Consider the following 26655-nt stretch of genomic DNA (forward strand, 5'->3'; position numbering starts at 1 on the left):
GGACAGGTCATTTCCACCTGGATATGACAGGTAGTCTCCACCTGGATAGGACAGGTAGTTTCCTCCTGGATAGGACAGGTAGTTTCCTCCTGGATAGGACAGGTATATTCCACCTGGATAGGACAGGTAGTTTCCTCCTGGATAGGACAGGTAGTTTCAGTTTCCTCCTGGATAGGACAGGTAGTGTCCTGGATAGGACATGTAGTTTCCTCCTGGATAGGACAGGTAATTTCCTCCTGGATAGGACAGGTAGTTTCAGTTTCCTCCTGGATAGGACAGGTAATTTCCTCCTGGATAGGACAGGTAGTTTCAGGTTCTTCCTGGATAGGACAGGTAGTTTCAGTTTCCACCTGGATAGGACAGGTAGTTTCAGTTTCCTCCTGGATAGGACAGGTCGTTTCCTCCTGGATAGGACAGGTAGATTCCTCCTGGATAGGACAGGTAGTTTCCTCCTGGATAGGACAGGTCGTGTCCACCTGGATAGGACAGGTAGTTTCCTCCTGGATAGGACAGGTAGTGTCCACCTGGATAGGACAGATAGTATGTGGCAAAATTGTGAGTGAGCCCACTCCCTTGGCTGAGAAGCAACCCCACACATGTATGCTCTCAGGATGCTTTACTGTTGGCATGACACAGGACTGATGGTAGCGCTCACTTTGTCTTCTCCGGACAAGCTTTTTTCCAGATGCCCCAAACAATCGGAAAGGGGATTCATCAGAGAAAATGACTTTACCCCAGTCCTCAGCAGTCCAATCCCTGTACTTTTTGCAGAATATCAGTCTGTCCCTGATGTTTTTCCTGGAGAGAAGTGGCTTCTTTGCTGCCCTTCTTGACACCAGGCCATCCTCCAAAAGTCTTCGCCTCACTGTGTGTGCAGATGCACTCACACCTGCCTGCTGCCATTCCTGAGCAAACTCTGTACTGGTGGTGCCCCGATCCCGCTTGCTGGACTTTCTTGGGCCCTGAAGCCTTCTTCACAACAATTTAACCACTCTCCTTGAAGTTCTTGATGATCCGATAAATGGTTGATTTAGGTGCAATCCTACTGGCAGCAATATCCTTGCCTGTGAAGCACTTTTTGTGCAAAGCAATGATGACGGCACGTGTTTCCTTGCAGGTAACCATGGTTGACAGAGGAAGAACAATGATTCCAAGCACCACCCTCCTTTTGAAGCTTCCAGTCTGTTATTCGAACTCAATCAGCATGACAGAGTGATCTCCAGCCTTGTCCTCGTCAACACTCACACCTGTGTTAACGAGAGAATCATTGACATGATGTCAGCTGGTCCTTTTGTGGCAGGGCTGAAATGCAGTGGAAATGTTTTTGGGGGGATTCAGTTCATTTGCATGGCAAAGAGGGACTTTGCAATTAATTGCAATTCATCTGATCACTCTTCATAACATTCTGGAGTATATGCAAATTGCCATCATACAAACTTAGGCAGCAGACTTTGTGAAAATAAAAATTAGTGTCATTCTCAACTTTTGGCCACGACTGTACAGAGTAAAGAGTTTGAATACTTATGTAAATGTGATGTTTTAGTAGTTTATTGGTAAACCATTTGCAAAAATGTCTAAAAATCTATTTTTGCTTTTTCATTATGGGGTATTGTGTGTAAATTGATGAGGATGTATTTAAAAAATATATATAAACCTGTAAAGTAACAAAATGTGCAATAAGTCAAGGGGTCTGAATACTTTCCGAAGGCTCTTTTTGTCACATGTACATTTTGAGGGCAGTGGAATAATTTTTATTTTTAAAAGTCTTAGTGGTAGTATTTTTTTCTGACCCTCAAAAAGTATAAATATATCACTAGTCATAACTTCAAGGCTGTAGTTGTCGTCTGAACGACCAAAGGTCCCCATAGACACTAGTCATAACTTCAAGGCCGTAGTTGTCGTCTGAACGACCAAAGGTCCCCATAGACACTAGTCATAACTTCAAGGCTGTAACTGAAACAGTCGGGATGGCACTACAGTAGTAGTCAACAGCAGCCCGTTCTGTTCTGTAGGGTGGAGCTTTTAACGACACTCCGTCTCACAGGTAGGTCGTCGGCGTCATCGAACAAGGTTAGGCTTCTCCTCTGCTCTGGCATTTTTATGTCTGATTATGAGTCAGACATGAGTAGCCTACCACGTCCAGTATAAGTAATCTTCACAGCCGAGTTCACAGGACAGGCGCCCAACCCGAGCAGAGCAGGACTAACGTTCATTATCACGGACTTGAGAGTTCCCTAGAGAAGTTTAACTACTACGAGCTCTTTCCGGTACTTTGGAGCCCACGTTCCGTCGTTAAACCTGATAAACCATCCAAAACAAAGATGCCTAAAGCGGTGAGGTTTTTTTTGTTTTATTTTAAATACGTTTTTATTTGTCCGACTATGTAAAATGTAATGTATTACACGTAAACTTTCTATCTAAATAAATGTAACAGAGCCTAGACCAAACTATGCTGTAACACAAGGCAGGTCAAATGGATGATCATGTTATTTCACTGTCCAATATACCAGAATAATCTCTTGTTTTTCTATTAATTATCCATTGTTGTCTAAAAGTGATGATATAGCCTTACACAAAAGTATTTTTTTATGATGACAATCACTGAAGTTGCCCTGATTATTTGTTACAGTGTTATTTGTGCCCTAATGTAACAGCTGTGAGTTACATTTGTTGCCTGCTATCTCAAAAAGTTCATCAATATGAACCAAAACCAGAGTCGGAGGGTATTTGCTTTAATATGATACAATCTTTAAGAATATGCTTTTGTTTAACTTTAATATATAATAATGATTAAATATATAACAATTATTTAACATATAATAATTTATTCATATATAACCCACAGTTCCTTGACAAAGTTATAATTCACTAATAATTCTGTAAAAGTATTCAGTTCCCCCCCCCCCCCCCCCCCCCCATTTCAGCAATGTTCTCATAGTGACTGAGATGCACCATTTGTAAAATATCTATAGGCCAAGTCAGCAGTGGATGAGTATTGTCTTGTGTAGATAACAGTATCGGAAAAGAAGCCATCTTCTGTTTAAAAGAAACCCCCAGAGTCCATTTTAAAAGTGTGATGCCTACACGGTCTTACTTATTAACCAAACCCAGAGTTTGACCCACAGGTCTCAAGACTGCTAAGGTAGGCATTACTGGCTAACCATAGATTAACTCTCGCTGTGTGCTAAAGCTTTTTGCACAGCAGTTCTCGAATCATGAAGATTCTCTGTTGGAATCCTATGAAGATTCTCTGTTGGAATCCTATGAAGATTCTCTGTTGGAATCCTATGAAGATTCTCTGTTGGAATCCTATGAAGATTCTCTGTTGGAATCCTATGAAGATTCTCTGTTGGAATCCTATGATGTCATTTTTGATAACATAGCCATTGGCATTTTTTATCAGTGTTGGGTGTTTAGTTTTACATGGCTCAGTCTCGGGTTTCCATAAAGGTTAACTGTGTCTTAAACAAACACTACGCTATAGCAATAACCTTGGGAAGGTATTCTGTTGATGGCGTTTCACTTGGAGCATAGCAACAGCACTCCTTGAGAGAGTCCGACCGCATGGGTCAGTCTAACATCAATCTGACGTCATTTCTGTGACATTCTTCTCTGGAGAGTCAGAGTAGATAAAGCTTTCAACACTATAATAAATACTCCAGGGCTGTATCCCCAATGGCACCCTACTGCATACCCTTGATAGTGCACTACTTTTGACCAAGCACTACGGGCCCTAGTCAAAAGTAGTGCACTATAATGGGAATTAGACCTAGGGTTACTAGGCTTACTAGGGTTACTAGGGTTACCCAGGGAGATGAGACCTAGGGTTACCCAGGGAGATGAGACCTAGGGTTACCCAGGGAGTTGAGACCTAGGGTTACCCAGGGAGATGAGATGAGACCTAGGGTTACCCCAGGGGGATGAGATGAGACCTAGGGTTACCCAGGGAGATGAGACGAGACCTAGGGTTACCCAGGGAGATGAGATGAGACCTAGGGTTACTAGGGTTACCCAGGGAGATGAGACCTAGGGTTACCCAGGGAGATGAGACCTAGGGTTACCCAGGGAGATGAGATGAGACCTAGGGTTACCCAGGGAGATGAGATGAGACCTAGGGTTACCCAGGGAGATGAGATGAGACCTAGGGTTACCCAGGGGGATGAGATGAGATGAGACCTAGGGTTACCCAGGGAGATGAGACCTAGGGTTACCCAGGGAGATGAGATGAGACCTAGGGTTACCCAGGGAGATGAGATGAGATGAGACCTAGGGTTACCCAGGGAGATGAGATGAGACCTAGGGTTACCCAGGGCGATGAGATGAGACCTAGGGTTACCCAGGGAGATGAGATTTAGGGTTACCCAGGGAGATGAGATGAGACCTAGGGTTATCCAGGGAGATGAGATGAGACCTAGGGTTACCCAGGGAGATGAGATGAGACATAGGGTTACCCAGGGAGGTGAGATGAGACCTAGGGTTACCCAGGGAGATGAGATGAGACCTAGGGTTACCCAGGGAGATGAGATGAGACCTAGGGTTACCCAGGGGGATGAGATGAGATGAGACCTAGGGTTACTTGGGTTACCCAGGGAGATGGGTTACCCAGGGAGATGAGACCTAGGGTTACTTGGGTTACCCAGGGAGATGAGATGAGACCTAGGGTTACTAGGGTTACCCAGGGAGATGCGATGAGACCTAGGGTTACCCAGGGAGATGAGATGAGACCTAGGGTTACCCAGGGAGGTGAGATGAGACCTAGGGTTAGCCAGGGAGACGAGATGAGACCTAGGGTTACCCAGGGAGATGAGATGAGACCTAGGGTTACCCAGGGAGATGAGATGAGACCTAGGGTTACCCAGGGAGATGAGATGAGACCTAGGGTTACCCAGGGAGGTGAGATGAGACCTAGGGTTACCCAGGGAGATGAGATGAGACCTAGGGTTACCCAGGGAGATGAGATGAGACCTAGGGTTACCCAGGGAGATGAGGTGAGACCTAGGGTTACCCAGGGAGATGAGATGAGACCTAGGGTTACCCAGGGAGATGAGATGAGACCTAGGTTGCATCACATCCGGCCATGATTGGGAGTCCAATTGGGCGGCGCACAATTGGCCCAGTGTTGTCCGGGTTTGACCGGGGTAGGCCGCCATTGTAAATAAGAGTTTGTTTTTAAACTGACTTGCCTTGTTAAATAAAGGTTCAATAAATGTTTTTATTAAATACCCAGGAAGATACTGGGGAGTGGATAGAACAGGGGCAACCAAATACACATCTGATCAAGATAATCAATCCATCAGGAGGATTGTAATCTCTGTCTAGATAATTACATTTACGTCATTTAGCAGACGCTCTTATCCAGAACGACTTACAGTAGTGAATGCATACATTTCATACATTTTTTTTTTCTCCGTACTGGTCCCCCGTGGGAATCGAACCCACAACCGTGGCGTTGCAAACACCATGCTCTACCAACTGAGCTACACGGGACCTATAATCAATCGATCAGGAGTCTTGTATCTCATCTCTAATCCCAAATCTTCTTGATCAATGAAATAATACATTTTTTTTTGTGCCTGACTACAAAGTGTAGCATGGAAAGTGAAGCATATAGATTGAGCCCATATACAGTATGTTCGTGGTGAGTATATGGTGATTTGCTAGGAAACGTAGCTGTTAAATTGTCAGATATGATCAGACTAAAAAAGAACAACATACAGATCATGTATATATCTGCTCACGGTGATGTGTTAGGAAACATGTAGGTGGTGGAGGCCGATGTTCCAGTTATTGTTGCACAATTTCAGATGGGTTTATCTTTATGGCGCTGGGGCGTGTTGGAGGGTAAGTGTATAAAGAGGTTGTGTAACACAGCAGAAAGCCAACGCTTCAATTCTCTGTCAAGGTTCAGGGAACAGTTATGAGAGAGAGAGAGAGAGAGAGAGAGAGAGAGAGAGAGAGAGAGAGAGAGAGAGAGAGAGAGAGAGAGAGAGAGAGAGAGAGAGAGAGAGACAAACAAAAGTGTGTGTTGCTATATTGCCTGGCCCTGCACCTCTTTATGTACAGATGCCATATCTTAATTTGATCACCCTGTTGTTGCAGACATGTTCCTGCCATGCAGGAAATGCAAACTTGTAGTATATGCAAGATTTAAAAATGCTTCTAAAGTTTATAATTTCACCTTTCAAATGTCAGACTTGAAACAGGGTCGAATTAAGATGCAGCATCTGTATCATATTAATGGTATATATTACATAAAGTGCATTCGGAAAGTATTCTGGCCCCTTGACATTTTGCACATTTTGGTAGGTTACAGCCTTATTTTAAAACGGATTAAATAGTTTTTTTCCCCCTCATCAATCTGCACACAATACCCTATAATGACAAAGCAAAAACAGGATTTTAGAAATGTTTGATAATTTATAAAAATAATTAAGAACCGATATGACATTTACATAAGTATTCAGACCCTTTACTCAGTACTTTGTTGAAGCAGCGATTACAGCCTCGAGTCTTCTTGGGTATGACGCTACAAGCTTGGCACACCTGTATTTGAGGAGTTTCTCCCATTCTTCTCTGCAGATCCTCTCAAGCTCTGTCAGGTTGGATGGGGAGCGTTGCTGCACAGATATTTTCAGGTCTCTCCAGAGATGTTCGATCAGGTTAAAGTCCAGGCTCTGGCTGGGCCACTCAAGGACATTCAGAGACTTGTCCTGAAGCCATTCCTGCGTTGTCTTGGATGTGTGTTTAGGTTCGTTGTCTTGTTGGAAGGTGAACCTTCGCCCCAGTCTGAGGTCCTGAGAGATCTGGAGCAGTTTTACATCAAGTATCTCTCTGTACTTTGCTCCGTTCATCTTTGCCTCGATCCTGACTAGTCTCTCAGTCCCTGCCACTGAAAAACATCCCCACAGTATGATGCTGCCACCACCATGCTTCACCGTAGGGACTGTGCCAGGTTTCTTCCAGACTTGACGCTTGGCATTCAGGCCAAAGAGTTCAATCTTGGTTTCATCAGACCAGAGAATCATGTTTCTCATGGTCTGAGAGTCTTTTGGTGCCTTTTGGCAAACTCCAAACGGGCTGTCATGTGCCTTTTACTGAGGAGTGGCTTCTGTCTGGCCACTCTACCATGAAGGCTGCAGAGATGGTCCTTCTGGAAGATTCCCCCATCTCCACAGAGGAACTCTGGAGCTCTGTCAGAGTGACCATCGAGTTCTTGGTCACCTCCCTGACCAAGGCCATTCTCCCACGAACTGCTCAGTTTGGCCGGGCAGCCAGCTCTAGGAAGAGTCTTGGTGGTTCCAAATTTCTTCCATTTATGAATGATGGAGGCCACTGTGTTATTGGGGACCTTCAATGCTGCAGACATTTTTTGGTACCCTTCCCCAGATCTGTATCTCGACACATCTTGTCTTGGACAAATCCTTCGACCTCATGGATTGGTTTTTGCTCTGACATGCATTGTCAACTGTGGGACCTTATATAGACAGGTGTGTGCCTTTCCAAATCATGTCCAATCAATTGAATTTACCACAGGTGGACTCCAATGAAATTGTAGAAACATCTCAAAGATGATCAATGGAAACAGAATGCACCTGAGCTCAATTTCGAGTCTCATAGCAAAGGGGTCTGAATACTTATGTAAATAAGGTATTTCTGTTTTTTATTTTTAATACATTTGCAAAAAAATTCTAAAAAACTGTTGTGCTTCGTCATTATGGCGTATTGTGTGTAGATTGCTGAGGCTGTAACGTTACAAAATTTGGAAAAAGTCAAGGGGTCTGAATACTTTCCAAAAGCTCTGTACCTTAAAAGATGTCTTGGCTGAAAATAGGCAGGACATCTTTTCAACAATGCACAATCTCTCTGGCTACAATCGTTTTTTCCATGGCAGAAAATCAGATTATGATACCTGGTCTGTATTGAAGAAGCAGTCTCCTTTTTCATACTCTTTGCTTATTTATAAACTGCTGTGAAATATATTTTACCTCAAAATATTGTATTTTCAGCTGTTTGAAGCTGGTGTACAAAACCAAAAGTAAAATTCGCGAAAACGAAATTTAATTAAGAACGGGAAGCATAGAAATAGAGCACGTAGAACCGATCTACAGCTTCTTAGACTGGCTTTCAATGAGAATGACAGATCTATAACACACATTTCTATGTGAATTTGGTTGGGTCGCCCAAAAAATTTAATATTGCAGCTTGAAGTGATAGTGATATCTGTAGTCCCTCAGCAACAGTGTAAGGGCAGTCCCTCAGGAACAGTGTAAGGGTAGTCCCTCAGTAGCAGTGTAAGGGTAGTCCCTCAGTAACAGTGTAAGGGTAGTCCCTCAGTAACAGTGTAAGGGTAGTCCCTCAGTAACAGTGTAAGGGTAGTCCCTCAGTGACAGTGTAAGGATAGTCCCTCAGTGACAGTGTAAGGGTAGTCCCTCAGTAACAGTGTAAGGGTAGTCCCTCAGTAACAGTGTAAGGGTAGTCCCTCAGTAACAGTGTAAGGGCAGTCCCTCAGTAACAGTGTAAGGGTAGTCCCTCAGTAACAGTGTAATTGTAGTCCCTCAGTAACAGTGTAAGGGTAGTCCCTCAGTAGCAGTGTGAGGGTAGTCCCTCAGTAACAGTGTAATTGTAGTCCCTCAGTAACAGTGTAAGGGTAGTCCCTCAGTAACAGTGTAATTGTAGTCCCTCAGTAACAGTGTAAGGGTAGTCCCTCAGTAGCAGTGTAAGGGTAGTCCCTCAGTAACAGTGTAAGGGTAGTCCCTCAGTAACAGTGTAAGGGCAGTCCCTCAGTAACAGATTAAGGGCAGTCCCTCAGTAACAGTGTAAGGGTAGTCCTTCAGTAACAGTTTAAGGGTAGTACCTCAGTAACAGTGTAAGGGTAGTCCCTCAATAACAGTGTATGGGTAGTCCCTCAGTAGCAGTGTAAGGGAAGTCCCTCAGTAACAGTGTAAGGGCAGTGCCTCAGTAACAGTGTAAGGGTAGTCCCTCAGGAACAGTGTAAGGGTAGTCCCTCAGTAACAGTGTAAGGGCAGTCCCTCAGTAACAGTGTAAGGGTAGTCCCTCAGTAACAGCGTAAGGGTAGTCCCTTAGTGACAGTGTAAGGGCAGTGCCTCAGTAACAGTGTAAGGGTAGTCCCTCAGTAACAGTATAAGGGTAGTCCCTCAGGAACAGTGTAAGGGTAGTCCCTCAGTAACAGATTAAGGGCAGTCCCTCAGTAACAGTGTAAGGGTAGTCCTTCAGTAACAGTTTAAGGGTAGTACCTCAGTAACAGTGTAAGGGTAGTCCCTCAATAACAGTGTAAGGGTAGTCCCTCAGTAGCAGTGTAAGGGAAGTCCCTCAGTAACAGTGTAAGGGCAGTGCCTCAGTAACAGTGTAAGGGTAGTCCCTCAGGAACAGTGTAAGGGTAGTCCCTCAGTAACAGTGTAAGGGCAGTCCCTCAGTAACAGTGTAAGGGTAGTCCCTCAGTAACAGTATAAGGGTAGTCCCTCAGGAACAGTGTAAGGGTAGTCCCTTAGTAACAGTGTAAGGGCAGTGGCTCAGTAACAGATTAAGGGCAGTCCCTCAGGAACAGATTAAGGGCAGTCCCTCAGTAACAGTGTAAGGGTAGTCCCTCGGTAACAGATTAAGGGCAGTCCCTCAGTGTAAGGGCATATTTGGCTTCTACCACCTCGTAAAACTTGCCCACCCCTATACGTTGAGGTTCATGTTATTCTTGAGAGAGACATCTGTACTTTGGCAAGCGTTGAATGCTTTGTTACGTTAACCTTGCAGGCCCTGCTAGTCCAAAGTCTATTGAGATAGTAGTTAGCGATTAGCGACGGTTTATGAGGAAGTGTCTTCACAGCAGCACCTCAAAGGTATAGTTCACCTTAAACAATGACATTATTTATGTTTCCTTACCTTGAAAGTAGATGTGCGGACTAGAATAGATTGCGATCTACATTCTGTCTCTGTATACACAGCTATAGCCACTATTAACTAAATCATCGACTATGAGAGAATGAATGAACTAATCTTAATGAACCTTGTCCCCAAATCACCTCAAAGTAACTTCAAATCAAGTCACTGAGTTGCACAATACCTTTTTGAAGTTTTACATTTTTAGTCATTTAGCAGACGCTCTTATCCAGAGCAACTTACAGTAGTGAATGCATACATTTCATTTCATACATTTTTTTTTTTCTGTACTGGCCCCCTGTGGGAATCAAACCCACAACCCTGGTGTTGCAAACACCATGCTCTACCAACTGAGCTATAGGGAAGTTGAACAGGGTTGTAATCATTCAACAAAGTATATTGGAAAAGAAAGCTTGTACCTACAGACAAGCTGTTTCTGTGTATCCTGTGTAATGTAAGGCATTGTCAGCACTACTTGACCAGGTCAGATTCCTGGTACATGGAGATGTAGCTGGTGAATAAAGGCCGGTTCTGATTCTGAATCTCCAGGTCAATATCCGGGTTACCAGCATGGATGCTGAGTTGGAGTTCTCCATTGTTCCCAGCACCACCGGCAAAGAGTTGTTCGATCAGGTCAGTTCACATTCACTAACTAACTAACTCTCTCTCACACACACACTCCCTCACTAACTAACTCACTCACTCGCTAACTACTCACTCACTCACTCACTCGCTAACTAACTCTCACTTACTCACACTCCCTCACTAACTCCCTCCCTCCCTCCCTCACTCACTCCCTCCCTCACTAACACTCACACTCACTCACTCCCTCCCTCACTCACTCTCACACTCTCTCCCTCACTAACTATCCCATCTAATTTTAATGACCGTGTTGTAGGACAAAGGTGAACAAGGTTTTCTAAAAATCTATATTTTGTCAGTGTCACGTCTCTCCAGTGTAAAACGTTTCTTTGTTTTTCTCCTCTGTCTCCTGTGTGTTTACTCCAGGTGTCCAGAACGGTCGGTCTGCGGGAGACCTGGTACTTCGGCCTGCTGTTCGTCAACACCAAAGGGTTCCAAACATGGCTGAAGTTTGATAAAAAAGTAAGTTGTTACATGTGATCCAGCGGTTACAGCTCTGTATGCCTGAGTCGGGCATTGGGTCGGAATCCGACTCACTGCTCTTTGACTTTACCCTCTTCCTGTCTGAATTAGGATGGATACACCTTAAGCTGCACAGTGACACCTAAATGACAAATCCGACATACATAGCTCACAGTTATGTTGTCACGCTCTGACCTAGGAGAGCTATTTTTTCCTCTGTTTAGTTAGGTCAGGGTGTGATAGGTGGGTGGGTGATTTCATTCTATGTTTGTGTTTCTATGTTTTGGCCGGGTATGGTTTCCAATCAGAGGCAGCTGTTTATCGTTTGTCTCTGATTGGAAGCCATACTTAGGCAGCCTTTTTCCCACTTGGTTTTCGTGGGGTAGTTGTTTTCTGTTTCGTTTGTGTAACTTGACAGAACTGTTGGCTGTCGTTTTTGTTTATTTGTCTAAGTGTTCGATTTCATTAAAATACAATATGAGCACTCAACACGCTGTGCCGTGGTCCCCTCTATACAACGCCCGTTACATATGTACTGTATAAGTACACTGTAATGTTAGGAACTGCCCTAAGGCCACAAATCATGTTTATTTGAATGGAATGGTTTCAAACGCTATGGTTCCATTTATTCCATTCTAGACATAGCAATGAAACCTACCATTGATTTATTGTGTAGGTCAGTGGTATTCAAACTTTTTCAGGGGGGACCCCATTGGTTTCCGTCAGAATTTATGGCGACCCCATTGGTTTCCGTCAGAATTTATGGCGACCCCATTGGTTTCCGTCAGAATTTATTGCGACCCCATTTGTTTCCGTCAGAATTGATGGCGACCCCATTTGTTTCCGTCAGAATTTATGGCGACCCCATTGGTTTCCGTCAGAATTTATTGCGACCCCATTTGTTTCCGTCAGAATTGATGGCGACCCCATTTGTTTCTGTCAGAATTTATTGCGACCCCATTTGTTTCCGTCAGAATTTATGGCGACCCCATTTGTTTCCGTCAGAATTTATTGCGACCCCATTTGTTTCCGCCAGAATTGATTGCGACCCCATTTGTTTCCGTCAGAAGTTACTGCGACCCCATTTGTTTCCGTCAGAATTGATGGCGACCCCATTGGTTTCCGTCAGAATTCATGGCGACCCCATTGGTTTCCGTCAGAATTCATGGCGACCCCATTGGTTTCCGTCAGAATTCATGGCGACCCCATTGGTTTCCATCAGAATTCATGGCGACCCCATTTGTTTCCGTCAGAATTCATGGGGACCCCATTCCCCCCCCCCCTAAGAATTTCTCGCGACCCCACCAACTCCAAATCTAATGACACAACCTTAAAATCTGCAAATTTCGATTTTGTACAGCGATGGGTTCGGATTTCTAAACTTTAAATATTGTTCATCATACTAGAGACATGAGGATAGTAGCCGTCATCTGGTTTCCACACCAGGAGTTAAATGGGTATCTGTAGGTGTCACGTCCTGACCAGTATAGAGTATATTTGGTTATTGTAGTTTGGTCAGGACGTGGCAGAGGGTAGTTGATGTATGTATTATGGGGTTTGTCACTGGTCTATGTCTGTGTTTCTATGTCTAGTTGATTGGGGTTGGACTCTCAATTGAAGGCAGGTGTGTTAAGTTGCCTTTGATTGGGAGTCCTATATAGTAGGGTGTGTTTGTCTTTGTTTTTCGTGGGTAGTTGTTTGAGAGCACTGCTTTTTGTTGAGCCTGCTTTCACTGTTTCATGTCATTAGTTTGTTTATTGTTTTCTTCCGTGGTGTTCGCATTATTTTATAAATAAATATGTTGAGCACGAAACCCGCTGCGCATTGGTCCCTTTCTCTCTACGACGACAAGCGTGACAGTAGGAGGAATGCATACGGTGGAGGCAATTAAGCTGGGAATGTACTGAGTGAAGGAAAGACGATCACATGGTTGCCGTCACTGATAATGGTGGAGAGATGTGGTTTAGTGAGGAATGGGGGTCAAGGTCAGGTCAGGTCACGTTAAGGGAGAAGGAGCAGTTTGTTGCCCGCATCACTTAACTTCCTGTCTAGCAATAAAGATATAATGTTTAGAGAGAGTCCACCCAAATTGGTGTGTAAATATATATATTACCACTGGTGAATACATGTATTTGTCTTATGCAGCTCGTACTGACCCAATGGGTGAATAAACTCAGTTTAAGCTTTACTAATCAACGTATAACCTTCTATTCATTGCAAAAAAATCCAATACATTTACTCAATAACATTTTATTTTTCAAATGATCTCTCTCAAAAACGTGTGTATATTGTCCTCGACATTCATCTGTACTCTTTGTTTTTTTATTCCTAATATAAATTCATAAATACATATTTTGGCAACCCCACTGCTGTTTCCCCTGATGTTGAATACCACTGACATGGGGGTTACTCATGTCATAACCACACTCACCCCCCCCCTGCATCTCCTCCCCTCTCCTCTCCTCCTCTCTCCTCCTCTCTCCCCTCCTTTCCGATCCTCTCATCTCCTCTCCTCTCCTCTCCTCCTCTCTCCCTTTCCTCTCCTCCCCTCTCATCCTCTCTCCCCTCCTTTCCCATCCTTTCCTCTCTCTCTCCCTTTCCTCTCCTCCCCACTCATCCTCTCTCCCCTCCTTTCCCATCCTCTCCTCTCTCTCTCCCTTTCCTCTCCTCCCCACTCATCCCTCTCTCCCCCTCCTCTTTCCCATCCTCCCCTCTCCTCCTCCCTCTCCCCTCTCCTCTCCTCTCCTCTCCTCCTCCTCTCCTCTTCCTCTTCCTCTCCTCTCCTCTCCTCTCCTCTCCTCTCCTCTCCTCCCCTCCCTCTCTCCTCTCCTCTCCTGTCTCCCTCTCCTCTCCTGTCTCCCTCCCCTCTCCAGGTGTTAGCCCAGGAAGTAAAGAAAGATGTTCCCCTCCAGTTTCGTTTACGGGCCAAGTTCTACCCAGAGGACGTGGATGAGGAGCTGATCCAGGAGAGCACCCAGAAACTGTTCTTCCTGCAGGTACACACACACACACACACACACACACACACACACACACACACACACACACACACACACACACACACACACACACACACACACACACACACACACACACCACACACAGACAGACCCCCCCCCTCCCCCACATGATCTAGATGTTTGTCTCCCACCTCCAGGTGAAGGAGGACATCCTAAATGATGAGGTGTACTGCCCTCCAGAGTCTGCTGTTCTGCTAGCCTCCTACTCTGTACAGGCCAAGTTTGGAGACTTCAATAAGGAAACACACCAGAATGGTTACCTGGCCAATGAATGCCTGCTGCCCAAGAGGTGAGTCAGTGTGGAGCAGGAGGGTGGATGAACCTCCAGATGGAGCAGGGGGTGGATGAACCTCCAGATGGAGCAGGGGGTGGATGAACCTCCAGATGGAGCAGGGGGTGGATGAACCTCCAGATGGAGCAGGGGGTGGATGAACCTCCAGATGGTGGCTGTATGCCTTGTTCACTACATAATTAATACCCATATATCTAATATATATATATCTAATACCAAGACGCCAACTTCAAACTCAAGTGTTCTCACTTCCTGTTATTTTATGGCAAAATTAGCATCATAAGAAACAGGTGTATGGTGTGTTATATTTATGACATGCTGTCTGTGCTTGAGGTAAGGTGTTATATTACAATAAGACATGTGCTTGAGGTAAGGTGTGCATGTTTACACAGCCTCACGAAAACCTACAGTATGTGAAATATACAGAGAAGTATATTTTCTGGGTGATTTAAATATTGACTGGCTTTCATCAAGCTCCCCACTCAAGAAAAAACTTACCAACCCTTAGTAAACTTCTGGAAAAATGTGTTTGACCAGATACAATGCTATTTTACAGTAAACAAATTGACAACAGATTTTCAGCACGCTTATAGGGAAGGACACTCAACAAGCACAGCACTTAAACAAATGACTGGTGATTGGCTGAGAGAAATTGATGATACAATGATTGTGGGGGCTGTCTTGTTAGACTTCAGGGCAGATTTTGACATTATTGATCAGTCGGCTGCTGGAAAAACGTATGTGTTATGGTTTTACACCCCCTGCTATTTTGTGGATAAAGAGTTACCTGTCTAACAGAACACAGAGGGTGTTCTTTAATGGAAGCCTCTCCAACATAATCCAGGTAGAATCAGGAATTCCCCAGGGTAGCTGTTTAGGCACCTTGCTTTTTCCAATCTTTACTAACGACATGCCACTGACTTTGAGTAAAGCCAGAGTGTCTATGTATGCGTATGACTCAACACTATACACGTCAGCTACTACAACGACTGGAATGGGTAGCAAGGAATAAGTTAGTATTAAACATTTCCAAAACTAAAAGCATTGTATTTGGGACAAATCATTCACTAAATCCTTAACCTCAACTAAATATTGTAATGAATAATGTAGAAATTGAGCAAGTTGAGGTGAATAAATTACTTGGAGTAACCCTGGATTGTAAACTGTCATGGTCAAAACGTATTGATACAACAGTAGCTAAGATGGGGAGAAGTCTGTCCATAATAAAGCGCTGCTCTGCCTTCTTAACAGCACTATCAACAAGGCAGGTCCTACAGGCCCTAGTTTGTCACACCTGTTCAGTAGGGTTGCCAGGTGCCACAGAGAGGGACTTAGGGAAAATTGCAGTTGGCTCAGAACAGGCAGCATGCCTGGCCCTTGGATGTACACAGAGAGCTGATATTAATAATATGCATGTCATTCTCTCATGGCTCAAAGTGGAAGAGAGATTGACATCATCACTACTTGTTTTTGTAAGAGGTGTTGACCGAGCTGTCTCCTTAAAATACTTGCACACAGCTTGGACACCCATGAAGAGTAGCTGCTGCCTTGGCAGGAACTAATGGGGATCCATAATAAACCCCATGAAGAGTAGCTGCTGACTTGGCAGGAACTAATGGGTATCCATAATAAACCCCAGGAAGAGTAGCTGCTGCCTTGGCAGGAACTACTGGGGATCCATAATAACCCCCAGGAAGAGTAGCTGCTGCCTTGGCAGGAACTAATGGGATCCATAATAAACCCCAGGAAGAGTAGCTGCTGCCTTGGCAGGAACTAATGGGGATCCATAATAAATACACACACAGTGCATTCGGAAAGTATTCAGACCCATTGACTATTTCCACATTTTGTTTTACGTTACAGCCTTATTCTAAAATGGATTAAATCGTTTTTTTCCCCTCATCATTCTACACACAATTCCCCATAATGACAAAGCAAAAACTGTTTTTTATAAATGTTAAAATTTTTATTCAAAATGAAAAACTGAAATTTACATAAGTATTTAGACCCTTTACTCAGTACTTTGTTGAAGCACCTTTGGCAGCGATTACAGCTTCGAGTCTTCTTGGGTAAGACGCTACAAGCATGGCACACCTGTATTTGGGGAGTTTCTCCCATTCTCTGCAGATCCTCTCAAGGTGTCAGGTTGGATGGGGAGCGTCGTTGTACAGCTATTTTCAGGTCTCTCCAGAGATGTTCAACTGGGTTCAAGTCCGGGTTCTGGCTGGGCCACTCAAGGACATTCAGAGACTTGTCCCGAAGCCACTCTTGCGTTGTCTTGGCTGTGTTCTTAGGGTCGTTGTCCTGTTGGAAGGTGAACCCTCGCCCCAGTCTGAGTTCCTGAGGGCTCTGGAGCAGGTTTTCATCAAGGATCTCTCTGTACTTTGTACTGTTCATCTTTCCCTCAATCCTGACTAGTCTCCCAGTCCCTGCTGCTGAAAAACATCCCCACACCATGATGCTGCCACCACCAGGCTTCACCGTAGAGATGGTGCCAGCTTTCCTCCAGAAGTGACGCTTCATATTCAGGCCAAAAAGTTCAATCTTGGTTTCATCAGACCAGAAAATCTTGTTTCTCATGGTCTGAGAGTCTTTAGGTGCCTTTTGGCAAACTCTAAGCGGGCTGTCGTGCCTTTTACTGAGAAGTGGCTTCCGTCTGGCCACTCTACCATAAAGGCCTGATTGGTGGAGTGCTGCAGAGATGGTTGTTCTTCTGGAAGGTTCTTCCATCTCCACAGAGGAACTCTGGAGCTCTGTCAGAGTGGCTATCAGGTTCTTGGTCACCTCCCTGACTAAGGCCTCTCTACTCCGATTGCTCAGTACGGCAGCCAGCTCTAGGAAGAGTCTTGGTGGTTCCAAACTTCTTTCATTTAAGAATGATGGAGGCCAGTCTATTCTTGGGGACCTTCAATGCTGCAGAAATGTTTTGTTACCCTTCCCCAGATCTGTGCTTCGACCCAATCCTGTCTCGGATCTCTACGGACAATTCCTTCGACCTCATGACTTTGCTCTGACATACACTGTCAACTGTGGGACCTTATATAGACAGGTGTGTGCCTTTCCAAATCATGTCCAATGAATTGAAGTTACCACAGGTGGACTCCAATCAAGTAGAAACATCTCAAGGATGATCAATGGAAACAGGATTCCCCTAAGGTCAATTTCGAGTCTCATAGCAAAGGGTCTGAATAGTTACGAAAATAAGGCATTTCTGTTTTTTTAAATTTCCCAACATTTCTAAAAGCCTGTTTTCACTTTGTCATTATGGGGTAGTGTCTAAATTGATGAGGATCTTTTTTTATTCATTCTAAAAAATGTGGAAAAAGTCAAAATCTGAATAGTTTCCGAAGGCACTGTGTGTTAGTGTGTCTTTCGGAGGTGATAAACAGAAGACACATTTCCTGACTGAAAAGAAAATGGACCAATAAAGTCTTCTTCTTCTTCATCATCTTCTTCTTCTCCTTCTTCGCCTTCTTCTTCTTCTCTCAGAGTGCTGGATCAACACAAGCTGTCTAAAGAACAGTGGGAGCAGCGGATCCAGACCTGGCACGAGGAACACAGAGCTATGCTCAAGTGAGTGTGAACGCTTGCCCCCCCACACACACACACACACACACACACACACACACACACACACACACACACACACACACACACACACACACACACACACACACACACACACACACACACACACACACACACACAATCACATATTAGTGAAATAGCGTACTACTGTATAGGTGTATATGTCCTAAGAAGCATATAGATATTGAGTACTGTATGTACTGCTAACTTCTACAGTTAGGATGCAAACCTTTTCCACCAATTACAGTTAGGATTCAAACCTTTTCCACCAATTACAGTTAGGATTCAGACCTTTTCCACCAATTACAGTTAGGATTCAGGCCTTTTCCACCAATTACAGTTAGGATTCAGTCCTTTTCCACCAATTACAGTTAGGATTCAGACCCTTTCCACCAATTACAGTTAGGATTCAGACCTTTTCCACCAATTACAGTTAGAATTCAGACCTTTTCCACCAATTACAGTTTGGATTCAGACCTTTTCCACCAATTACAGTTAGGATTCAGACCTTTTCCACCAATTACAGTTAGGATTCAGACCTTTTCCACCAATTACAGTTTGGATTCAGACCTTTTCCACCAATTACAGTTAGGATTCAGACCTTTCCCATCAATTACAGTTAGGATTCAGGCCTTTCCCACCAATTACAGTTAGGATTCAGTCCTTTTCCACCAATTACAGTTAGGATTCAGACCTTTTCAACCAATTACAGTTAGGATTCAGACCTTTTCCACCAATTACAGTTAGGATTCAGACCTTTTCCACCAATTACAGTTAGGATTCAGGCCTTTTCCACCAATTACAGTTTGGATTCAGACCTTTTCCACCAATTACAGTTAGGATTCAGACCTTTTCCACCAATTACAGTTAGGATTCAGACCTTTTCCACCAATTACAGTTAGGATTCAGACCTTTTCCACCAATTACAGTTAGGATTCAAACCTTTTCCACCAATTACAGTTAGGATTCAGACCTTTTCCACCAATTACAGTTAGGATTCAGGCCTTTTCCACCAATTACAGTTTGGATTCAGACCTTTTCCACCAATTACAGTTTGGATTCCATTAATGCTTTGTGAACAGGGAGGATGCTATGCTGGAGTATCTAAAGATCGCCCAGGACTTGGAGATGTATGGAGTCAACTTCTTTGACATTAAGAACAGGAAGGGGACAGAGCTGTGGCTCGGGGTAGATGCCCTGGGACTCAACATCTACGAGAAGGACGACAGGTAAACATCTGACTGAATGACTGACTACCTCTACTCTACCTCTACTCCACCTCTACTCCACCTCTACCTCTACTCTACTCTACCTTTACTCTACCTCTATTCTACCTCTACCTCTACTCTACCTCTACTCTACCTCTACTCTACTCTACCTCTACCTCTACTCCACCTCTACGCTCCTCTACCTCTACCTCTACTCTACCTCTACTCTACCTTTACTCTACTCTACTCTACCTCTACCTCTACCTCTACTCTACTCTACCTCTACTCTACTCTACTCTACTTCTACCTCTACTCTACTCTACCTCTACTCTACTCTACCTCTACTCCACCTCTACTCCACCTCTACTCTACCTCTACTCTACTCTACCTCTACTCTACCTCTACTCTACTTCTACTCTACTCTACCTCTACTCCACCTCTACTCTACCTCTACCTCTACTCTACCTCTACTCCACCTCTACTCTACCTCTACTCTACCTTTACCTCTACCTCTACTCTACCTCTACTCTACCTCTACCCTTCGCCTGTTAACTGTAATCTACTTCTCCTCTCAGTCCCTAGCCTACTGTCAGCTAACATCAAACATGACCGGCGGGTTGTCGATGTTACGGGGAGGTCGTTACCCTAGTTCTCTCCTGAGTCCTCTAAAACAGTATTGATTATGTCATGATATTAGTAGTACTTAAAGGAGTCACACAACGTTTTGTTTGCACTTGTTTTTAACTGCTGAATGTTGACATTTGTTCTCTGTTCCAGACTGACTCCAAAGATTGGGTTTCCCTGGAGTGAAATTAGGAACATTTCATTCAATGATAAAAAGTTCATCATCAAGCCCATTGATAAGAAAGCTCCCGTGAGTCCTCTACTAGAATATTCTGTTAATGTCAGTCCAGTTACTGCCGTAAGCCTCAGGTCTTGTTCAGTACACCACTTCAGAGACCGAGAGAGTGTAAACAAGTGTCTGTGTGAGAGAGAGAGAGAGAGAGAGAGAGAGAGAGAGACAGAGAGAGAGAGAGAGAGAGAGAGTGAGGGATTGAGAGAGCACGAGAGAGCGATTGAGATTGATAGAGAGAGAGAGAGCGAGAAAGAGCGAGAGAGAGAGAGCGAGAGAGAGAGAGCGATTGAGATAGAGAGAGAGACTGAGAGAGAGATTGAGATTGAGAGAGGTTTAATAAAACCCAACATATGTTCTCAGGATTTTGTGTTCTACGCCCCTCGTCTGGGGATGAATAAGCGCATCCTGGCTCTGTGCATGGGGAACCATGAGCTATACATGAAACGCAGGAAGCCGGACAACATCGAGGTGCAGCAGATGAAGACTAAGGCCAGGGAGGAGAAACACCAGAAACAGATGGAAAGGTGAGAGACAGGACCACACCTTCACCTGTACACACCTGTACACAGGACCACACCTTCACCTGTATACACCTGTACACAGGACCACACCTTCACCTGTACACACCTGTACACAGGACCACACCTTCACCTGTACACACCTTCACCTGTACATACCTGTACACAGGACCACACCTTCACCTGTATAGACCTGTACACAGGACCACACCTTCACCTGTATAGACCTGTACACAGGACCACACCTTCACCTGTACACAGGACCACACCTTCACCTGTATAGACCTGTACACAGGACCACACCTTCACCTGTATAGACCTGTACACAGGACCACCCCTTTACAGACCTGTACACAGGACCACACCTTCACCTGTATAGACCTGTACACAGGACCACACCTTCACCTGTATACACAGGAGCAAAACAGACTGCTTTACTGACATGTGTATGATAATTGCTGTAGGTGAATACATGCATTTACATTTTAGCAGACACTCTTATCCAGAGCGACTTATAGTAGTGAATGCATACATTTCATACATTTTTGTACTGGCCCCCCCCCCGTGGGAATCAAACCCACAACCCTGGCGTTGCACACACCATGCTCTACCAACTGAGCCACAGGGACGAATACTTTTCCATGCCTTTGGAAAGTATTCTTACCCTTTGACTTTTCCCACATTTTGTTACGTTACAGCCTTTTCTAAAATGTATTAAATATTTTTATTTCTTCATCAATCTACACAAAATAATAACCCCATAATAATAAAGCAAAATCAGGCTTTTAGACATTTTTGCTAATTTATCAAAATAAAACATTTTATATCATTCACAAGTATTCAAACCCTTTACTCAGTACTTTGTTGAAGCACATTTTGGTAGCGATTACAGCCTCCAGTCTTCTTGGGTATGACGCTACAAGCTTGGCACACCTGTATTTGGGGAGTGTCTCCCCCATTCTTCTCTGTAGATCCTCTCAAGCTCTGTCAGGTTGGATGGGGAGCGTCACTGCATAGCTATTTTCAGGTCTCTCAAGAGATTTTAGATCGGGTTGGCATTCAGGCCAAAAAGTTCAATCTTGGTTTCATCAGACCAGAGAATCTTGTTTCTCATGGTCTGAGAGTCTTTAGGTGCCTTTTGGCAAACTCCAAGCGGGCTGTCATTTGCCTTTTACTGAGGAGTGGCTTCCGCCTGGCCACTCTACCATAAAGGCCTGATTGGTGGAGTGCTGCAGAGATGGTTGTCCTTCTGGAAGGTTCTCCCATCTCCACAAAGGAATAGAGCTCTGTGACAAAGGCCCATCTCTCCCGACTGCTCAGTTTGGCCGGGCGACCAGCTCTAGGAAGAGTCTTGGTGGATCCAAACTTCTTCCATTTAATAATGATGGAGGCCACTGTGTTCTTGGGGACCTTCAATGCTGCAGAAAAGTTTTGGTACCCTTCCCCAGATCTGTGCCTCGACACAATCCTGTCTCAATGCTCTCCGGACAATTCCTTCGACCTCATGACTTGGTTTTTGCTCTGATATGCACTGTGGAGGCCACTTCTGTAAAGCTGTCGAGATTCAGAAGAAAGTTCTTTGTTTCTGTCCATTTTGAGCCTGTAATCGAGCCCATAAATGCTGATGCTCCAGATACTCAACTAGTCTAAAGAAGGCCAGTTTTATTGCTTCTTTAATCAGGACAACAGTTTTCAGCTGTGCTAACATAATTTCAAAAGGGTTTTCTAATGATCAATTAGCCTTATAAAATGATAAACTTGGATTAGCTAACACAACGTGCCATTGGAACACAGGAGTGATGGTTGCTGATAATAGGCCTCTGTACACCTATGTAGATATTCCATAAAAAATCTGCCGTTTCCAGCTACAATAGTCATTTACAACATTAACAATGTCTACACTGTCTTTCTGATCAATTTGATATTATTTTAACGGACCAATTTTTTTAGCTTTTCTTTCAAAAACAAGGAAATTTCTAAGTGACCCCAAACTTTTGAACTGTAGTGAATAAGGTATCTGTTTTTTTTTATTTTTGTTTTTATACATTTGCAAAAATGTCTAAAAACCTGTTTTCGCTTCGTCATTATGGGGTATTGTGTGCAAATTCACGAGGAAAACATTATTAAATCAATTTAAGAATAAGGCTGTAACGTAACAAAATTTGGGAAAAGTTAAGAAGGGGTCTGAATACTTTCCAAAGGTTTTGTAGGTCACTATTACTTGATGTAGAGCATTTACTACCTTATGGACCCTGTGGAATCCACAACTCCATCCTTGAATTTCAGAGTGGTTATATTTCTACAGCTCCATCACTCAGCTTTATAGCAAGCCTTTATGTAACAGCTTTATATAACAGCTTGACAGCAAACAAGCAAAAAAAAGTGTTGCAAGTTTATTATCCAACGTAGCTCTGCGTTCACTGTATAATTGTGTTTATGATGCTTGTGAACTGCTGGCTGTGTGTCTTCAGTCTCTCACAAGTTACAATCCCTGCTCCTGTAGCTGTACCCTATCTTTACCCTCATGGGACCTTACCTTCACCCTCCTGTATCCCACCTTCACCCTCCACCTTCACCCTACTGTACACTACCTTCACCCTCCTGTACCTCACCTTCACCCTCCACCTTCACCCTACTGTACCCCACCTTCACCCTCCACCTTCACCCTACTGTACCCCACCTTCACCCTCAACCTTCACCCTACTGTACCTCATCTTCACCCTCCTGTACCCTTCCTTCACCCTCCACCTTCACCCTACTGTACCTCAACTTCACCCTCCACCTTCACCCTCCACCTTCACCCTACTGTACCCCACCTTCACCCTCCTGTACCTTATCTTCACCCTCCAACTTCACCCTACTGTACCTCATTTTCACCCTTCACCTTCACCATTCTGTACCTCACCTTCACCCTCCTGTACCCCACTTTCACCCTCCTGTACCTCATCTTCACCCTCCTGTACCCCCACCTTCACCCTCCTGTACCCCCCACCTTCACCCTCCACCTTCACCCTCCTGTACCTCATCTTCACCCTCCACCTTCACCCTCCTGTACCCCACCTTCACCATCCTGTACCCCCACCTTCACCTTATCTGTGAACTGCTGTCTGTACTGCGTGGCTTCCGTGTCTCAGGAGTCGAAACCAGACGAAGATATACCAATAGAAAGAGTCACAATCCCTCTTCCTGTTTTCAGGGCCCAGCTGGAGAACGAGAAGAAGAAGCGGGAGGCCATGGAGAAAGAGAAGGATCAGATGGAGAGAGAGAAGCAGGACTTGATGCTGAGGCTTTACCAGTTTGAGGAGACAACCAAGAGGGCAGAGAGAGGTAAGGACATGTAATGTGGGTAAGGAAGGCAGGGTGCATCACAGATTTCCAGACAGACTTCCATCCTTCGTAATCTAATCATTCATAGGAAAGCAGGGTGTGCCAGAGACTCCCTTCCTTCATAATCTAATCATTCATAGGAAAGCAGGGTGTGCCAGAGACTCCCTTCCTTCATAATCTAATCATTCATAGGAAAGCAGGGTGTGCCAGAGACTCCCTTCCTTCATTGTCTAATCATTCATAGACTTTATTGTCTGTAGAGATACTGCCATCAAATGTTGACTTGCTTCCCTTCAGACTTGGGCTGCGTCCCAATAGTATCTCCTTTCTCCTGAAGTGTACACTCGTTCACTACTTCCCAATAATATAAAATCATTGGATTGGTGGAGGCATAGACTAGTGGGAGTTTCCATCATATTTCTTTGCCAAATATAAAATCAGAAGGGAAGGGAACACTTTGGGATATATTAGAGACAATAGCCTTGTTCTTTTTCAGGCTGAGTGACGTTGAAACCCATGTATTATCTAGTCAGATCTTTGATTACAGAGGAATAATCAAGATGACCTTTTAACTAGGAGCATAGCTTGCCTTGCTCGCCTAGGTAAAGTGAATACGTACATATTTTTCACTGTATATATTCCCAGTGGGAATTGAACCTACAACCTTGGTGTTGCTAGTGTCACTCTTTTACCAATTGAGCCACACAAGACCACCTGTACCTCACCTTCACCCTCCTGTACCACACCTTCAGCCTCCTGTACCCCACCTTCACCCTCCTGTACCTCACCTTCATCCTCCTGTACCCCACCTTCAGCCTCCTGTACCCCACCTTCACCCTCCTGTACCTCACCTTCACCCTCCTGTACCTCACTTTCACCCTCCTGTACCCCACCTTCACCCTCCTGTACCCTACCTTCACCCTCCTGTATCCCACCTTCACCCTCCTGTACCCCACCTTCACCCTCCTGTACCTCACCTTCACCCTCCTGTACCCCACCTTCAGCCTCCTGTACCCCACCTTCACCCTCCTGTACCCTACCTTCACCCTCCTGTATCCCACCTTCACCCTCCTGTACCCCACCTTCACCCTCCTGTACCTCACCTTCACCCTCCTGTACCCCACCTTCACCCTCCTGTACCTCACCTTCACCCTCCTGTACCCCACCTTCACCCTCCTGTACCCCACCTTCACCCTCCTGTACCTCACCTTCACCCTCTTGTACCCCACCTTCACCCTCCTGTACCCCACATTCACCCTCCTGTACCCCACCTTCACCCTCCTGTACCTCACTTTCACCCTCCTGTACCCCACCTTCACCCTCCTGTACCTCACGTTCACCCTCCTGTACCTCACCTTCACCCTCCTGTACCCCACCTTCACCCTCCTGTACCTCACCTTCACCCTCCTGTACCTCACTTTCACCCTCCTGTACCTCAACTTCACCCTCCCGTACCTCACCTTCAGCCTCCTGTACCCCACCTTCACCCTCCTGTACCTCACCTTCACCCTCCTGTACCCCACCTTCACCCTCCTGTACCCCACCTTCACCCTTCTGTACCCCACCTTCACTGTAACTCAGTAAAATCTTTGAAATTGTTGCATGTTGCGTTTATATTTTTGTAAATATATATACACTGCTCAAAAAAATAAAGGGAACACTTAAACAACACAATGTAACTCCAAGTCAATCACGCTTCTGTGAAATCAAACTGTCCACTTAGGAAGCAACACTGATTGACAATACATTTCACATGCTGTTGTGCAAATGGAATAGACAACAGGTGGAAATTATAGGCAATTAGCAAGACACCCCCAATAAAGGAGTGGTTCTGCAGGTGGGGACCACAGACCACTTCTCAGTTCCTATGCTTCCTGGCTGATGTTTTGGTCACTTTTGAATGCTGGCGGTGCTTTCACTCTAGTGGTAGCATGAGACGGAGTCTACAACCCACACAAGTGGCTCAGGTAGTGCAGCTCATCCAGGATGGCACATCAATGCGAGCTGTGGCAAGAAGGTTTGCTGTGTCTGTCAGCGTAGTGTCCAGAGCATGGAGGCGCTACCAGGAGACAGGCCAGTACATCAGGAGACGTGGAGGAGGCCGTAGGAGGGCAACAACCCAGCAGCAGGACCGCTACCTCCGCCTTTGTGCAAGGAGGAGCAGGAGGAGCACTGCCAGAGCCCTGCAAAATGACCTCCAGCAGGCCACAAATGTGCATGTGTCTGCTCAAACGGTCAGAAACAGACTCCATGAGGGTGGTATGAGGGCCCGACGTCCACAGGTGGGGGTTGTGCTTACAGCCCAACACCGTGCAGGACGTTTGGCATTTGCCAGAGAACACCAAGATTGGCAAATTCGCCACTGGCGCCCTGTGCTCTTCACAGATGAAAGCAGGTTCACACTGAGCACGTGACAGACGTGACAGTCTGGAGACGCCGTGGAGAATGTTCTGCTGCCTGCAACATCCTCCAGCATGACCGGTTTGGCGGTGGGTCAGTCATGGTGTGGGGTGGCATTTCTTTGGGGGGCCGCACAGCCCTCCATGTGCTCGCCAGAGGTAGCCTGACTGCCATTAGGTACCGAGATGAGATCCTCAGACCCCTTGTGAGACCATATGCTGGTGCGGTTGGCCCTGGGTTCCTCCTAATGCAAGACAATGCTAGACCTCATGTGGCTGGAGAGTGTCAGCAGTTCCTGCAAGAGGAAGGCATTGATGCTATGGACTGGCCCGCCCATTCCCCAGACCTGAATCCAATTGAGCACATCTGGGACATCATGTCTCGCTCCATCCACCAACGCCACGTTGCACCACAGACTGTCCAGGAGTTGGCGGATGCTTTAGTCCAGGTC

General features: G+C 45.1%; 1 protein-coding gene across 2 annotated transcripts in view; it reads left to right on the forward strand.

The window, feature by feature from the left end:
* The first annotated feature begins 1884 nt into the window (after positions 1-1884).
* ezra (ezrin a) overlaps positions 1885-26655 on the forward strand; it is a 30969-nt gene continuing 6198 nt past the window's right edge. The window contains exons 1-10 of one of the 2 annotated variants that reach the window (XM_082955821.1): positions 1885-2044; positions 10441-10524; positions 10900-10995; positions 13869-13991; positions 14153-14304; positions 17797-17880; positions 18978-19124; positions 19881-19977; positions 20320-20483; positions 23674-23804. In XM_082955821.1, coding sequence (XP_082811947.1) covers positions 10462-10524; positions 10900-10995; positions 13869-13991; positions 14153-14304; positions 17797-17880; positions 18978-19124; positions 19881-19977; positions 20320-20483; positions 23674-23804 — 1057 coding nt within the window. In that variant the 5' untranslated portion in view covers positions 1885-2044; positions 10441-10461. Of the gene's footprint in view, positions 2334-10440; positions 10525-10899; positions 10996-13868; positions 13992-14152; positions 14305-17796; positions 17881-18977; positions 19125-19880; positions 19978-20319; positions 20484-23673; positions 23805-26655 lie in introns of both variants that reach the window. The other variant, XM_045723778.2, reaches the window with a different exon arrangement.

This window comes from Salmo salar, chromosome 09 (assembly GCF_965601325.2).
Source record: "Salmo salar chromosome 09, fSalSal1, whole genome shotgun sequence".
Lineage (NCBI taxonomy): Eukaryota > Metazoa > Chordata > Actinopteri > Salmoniformes > Salmonidae > Salmo > Salmo salar.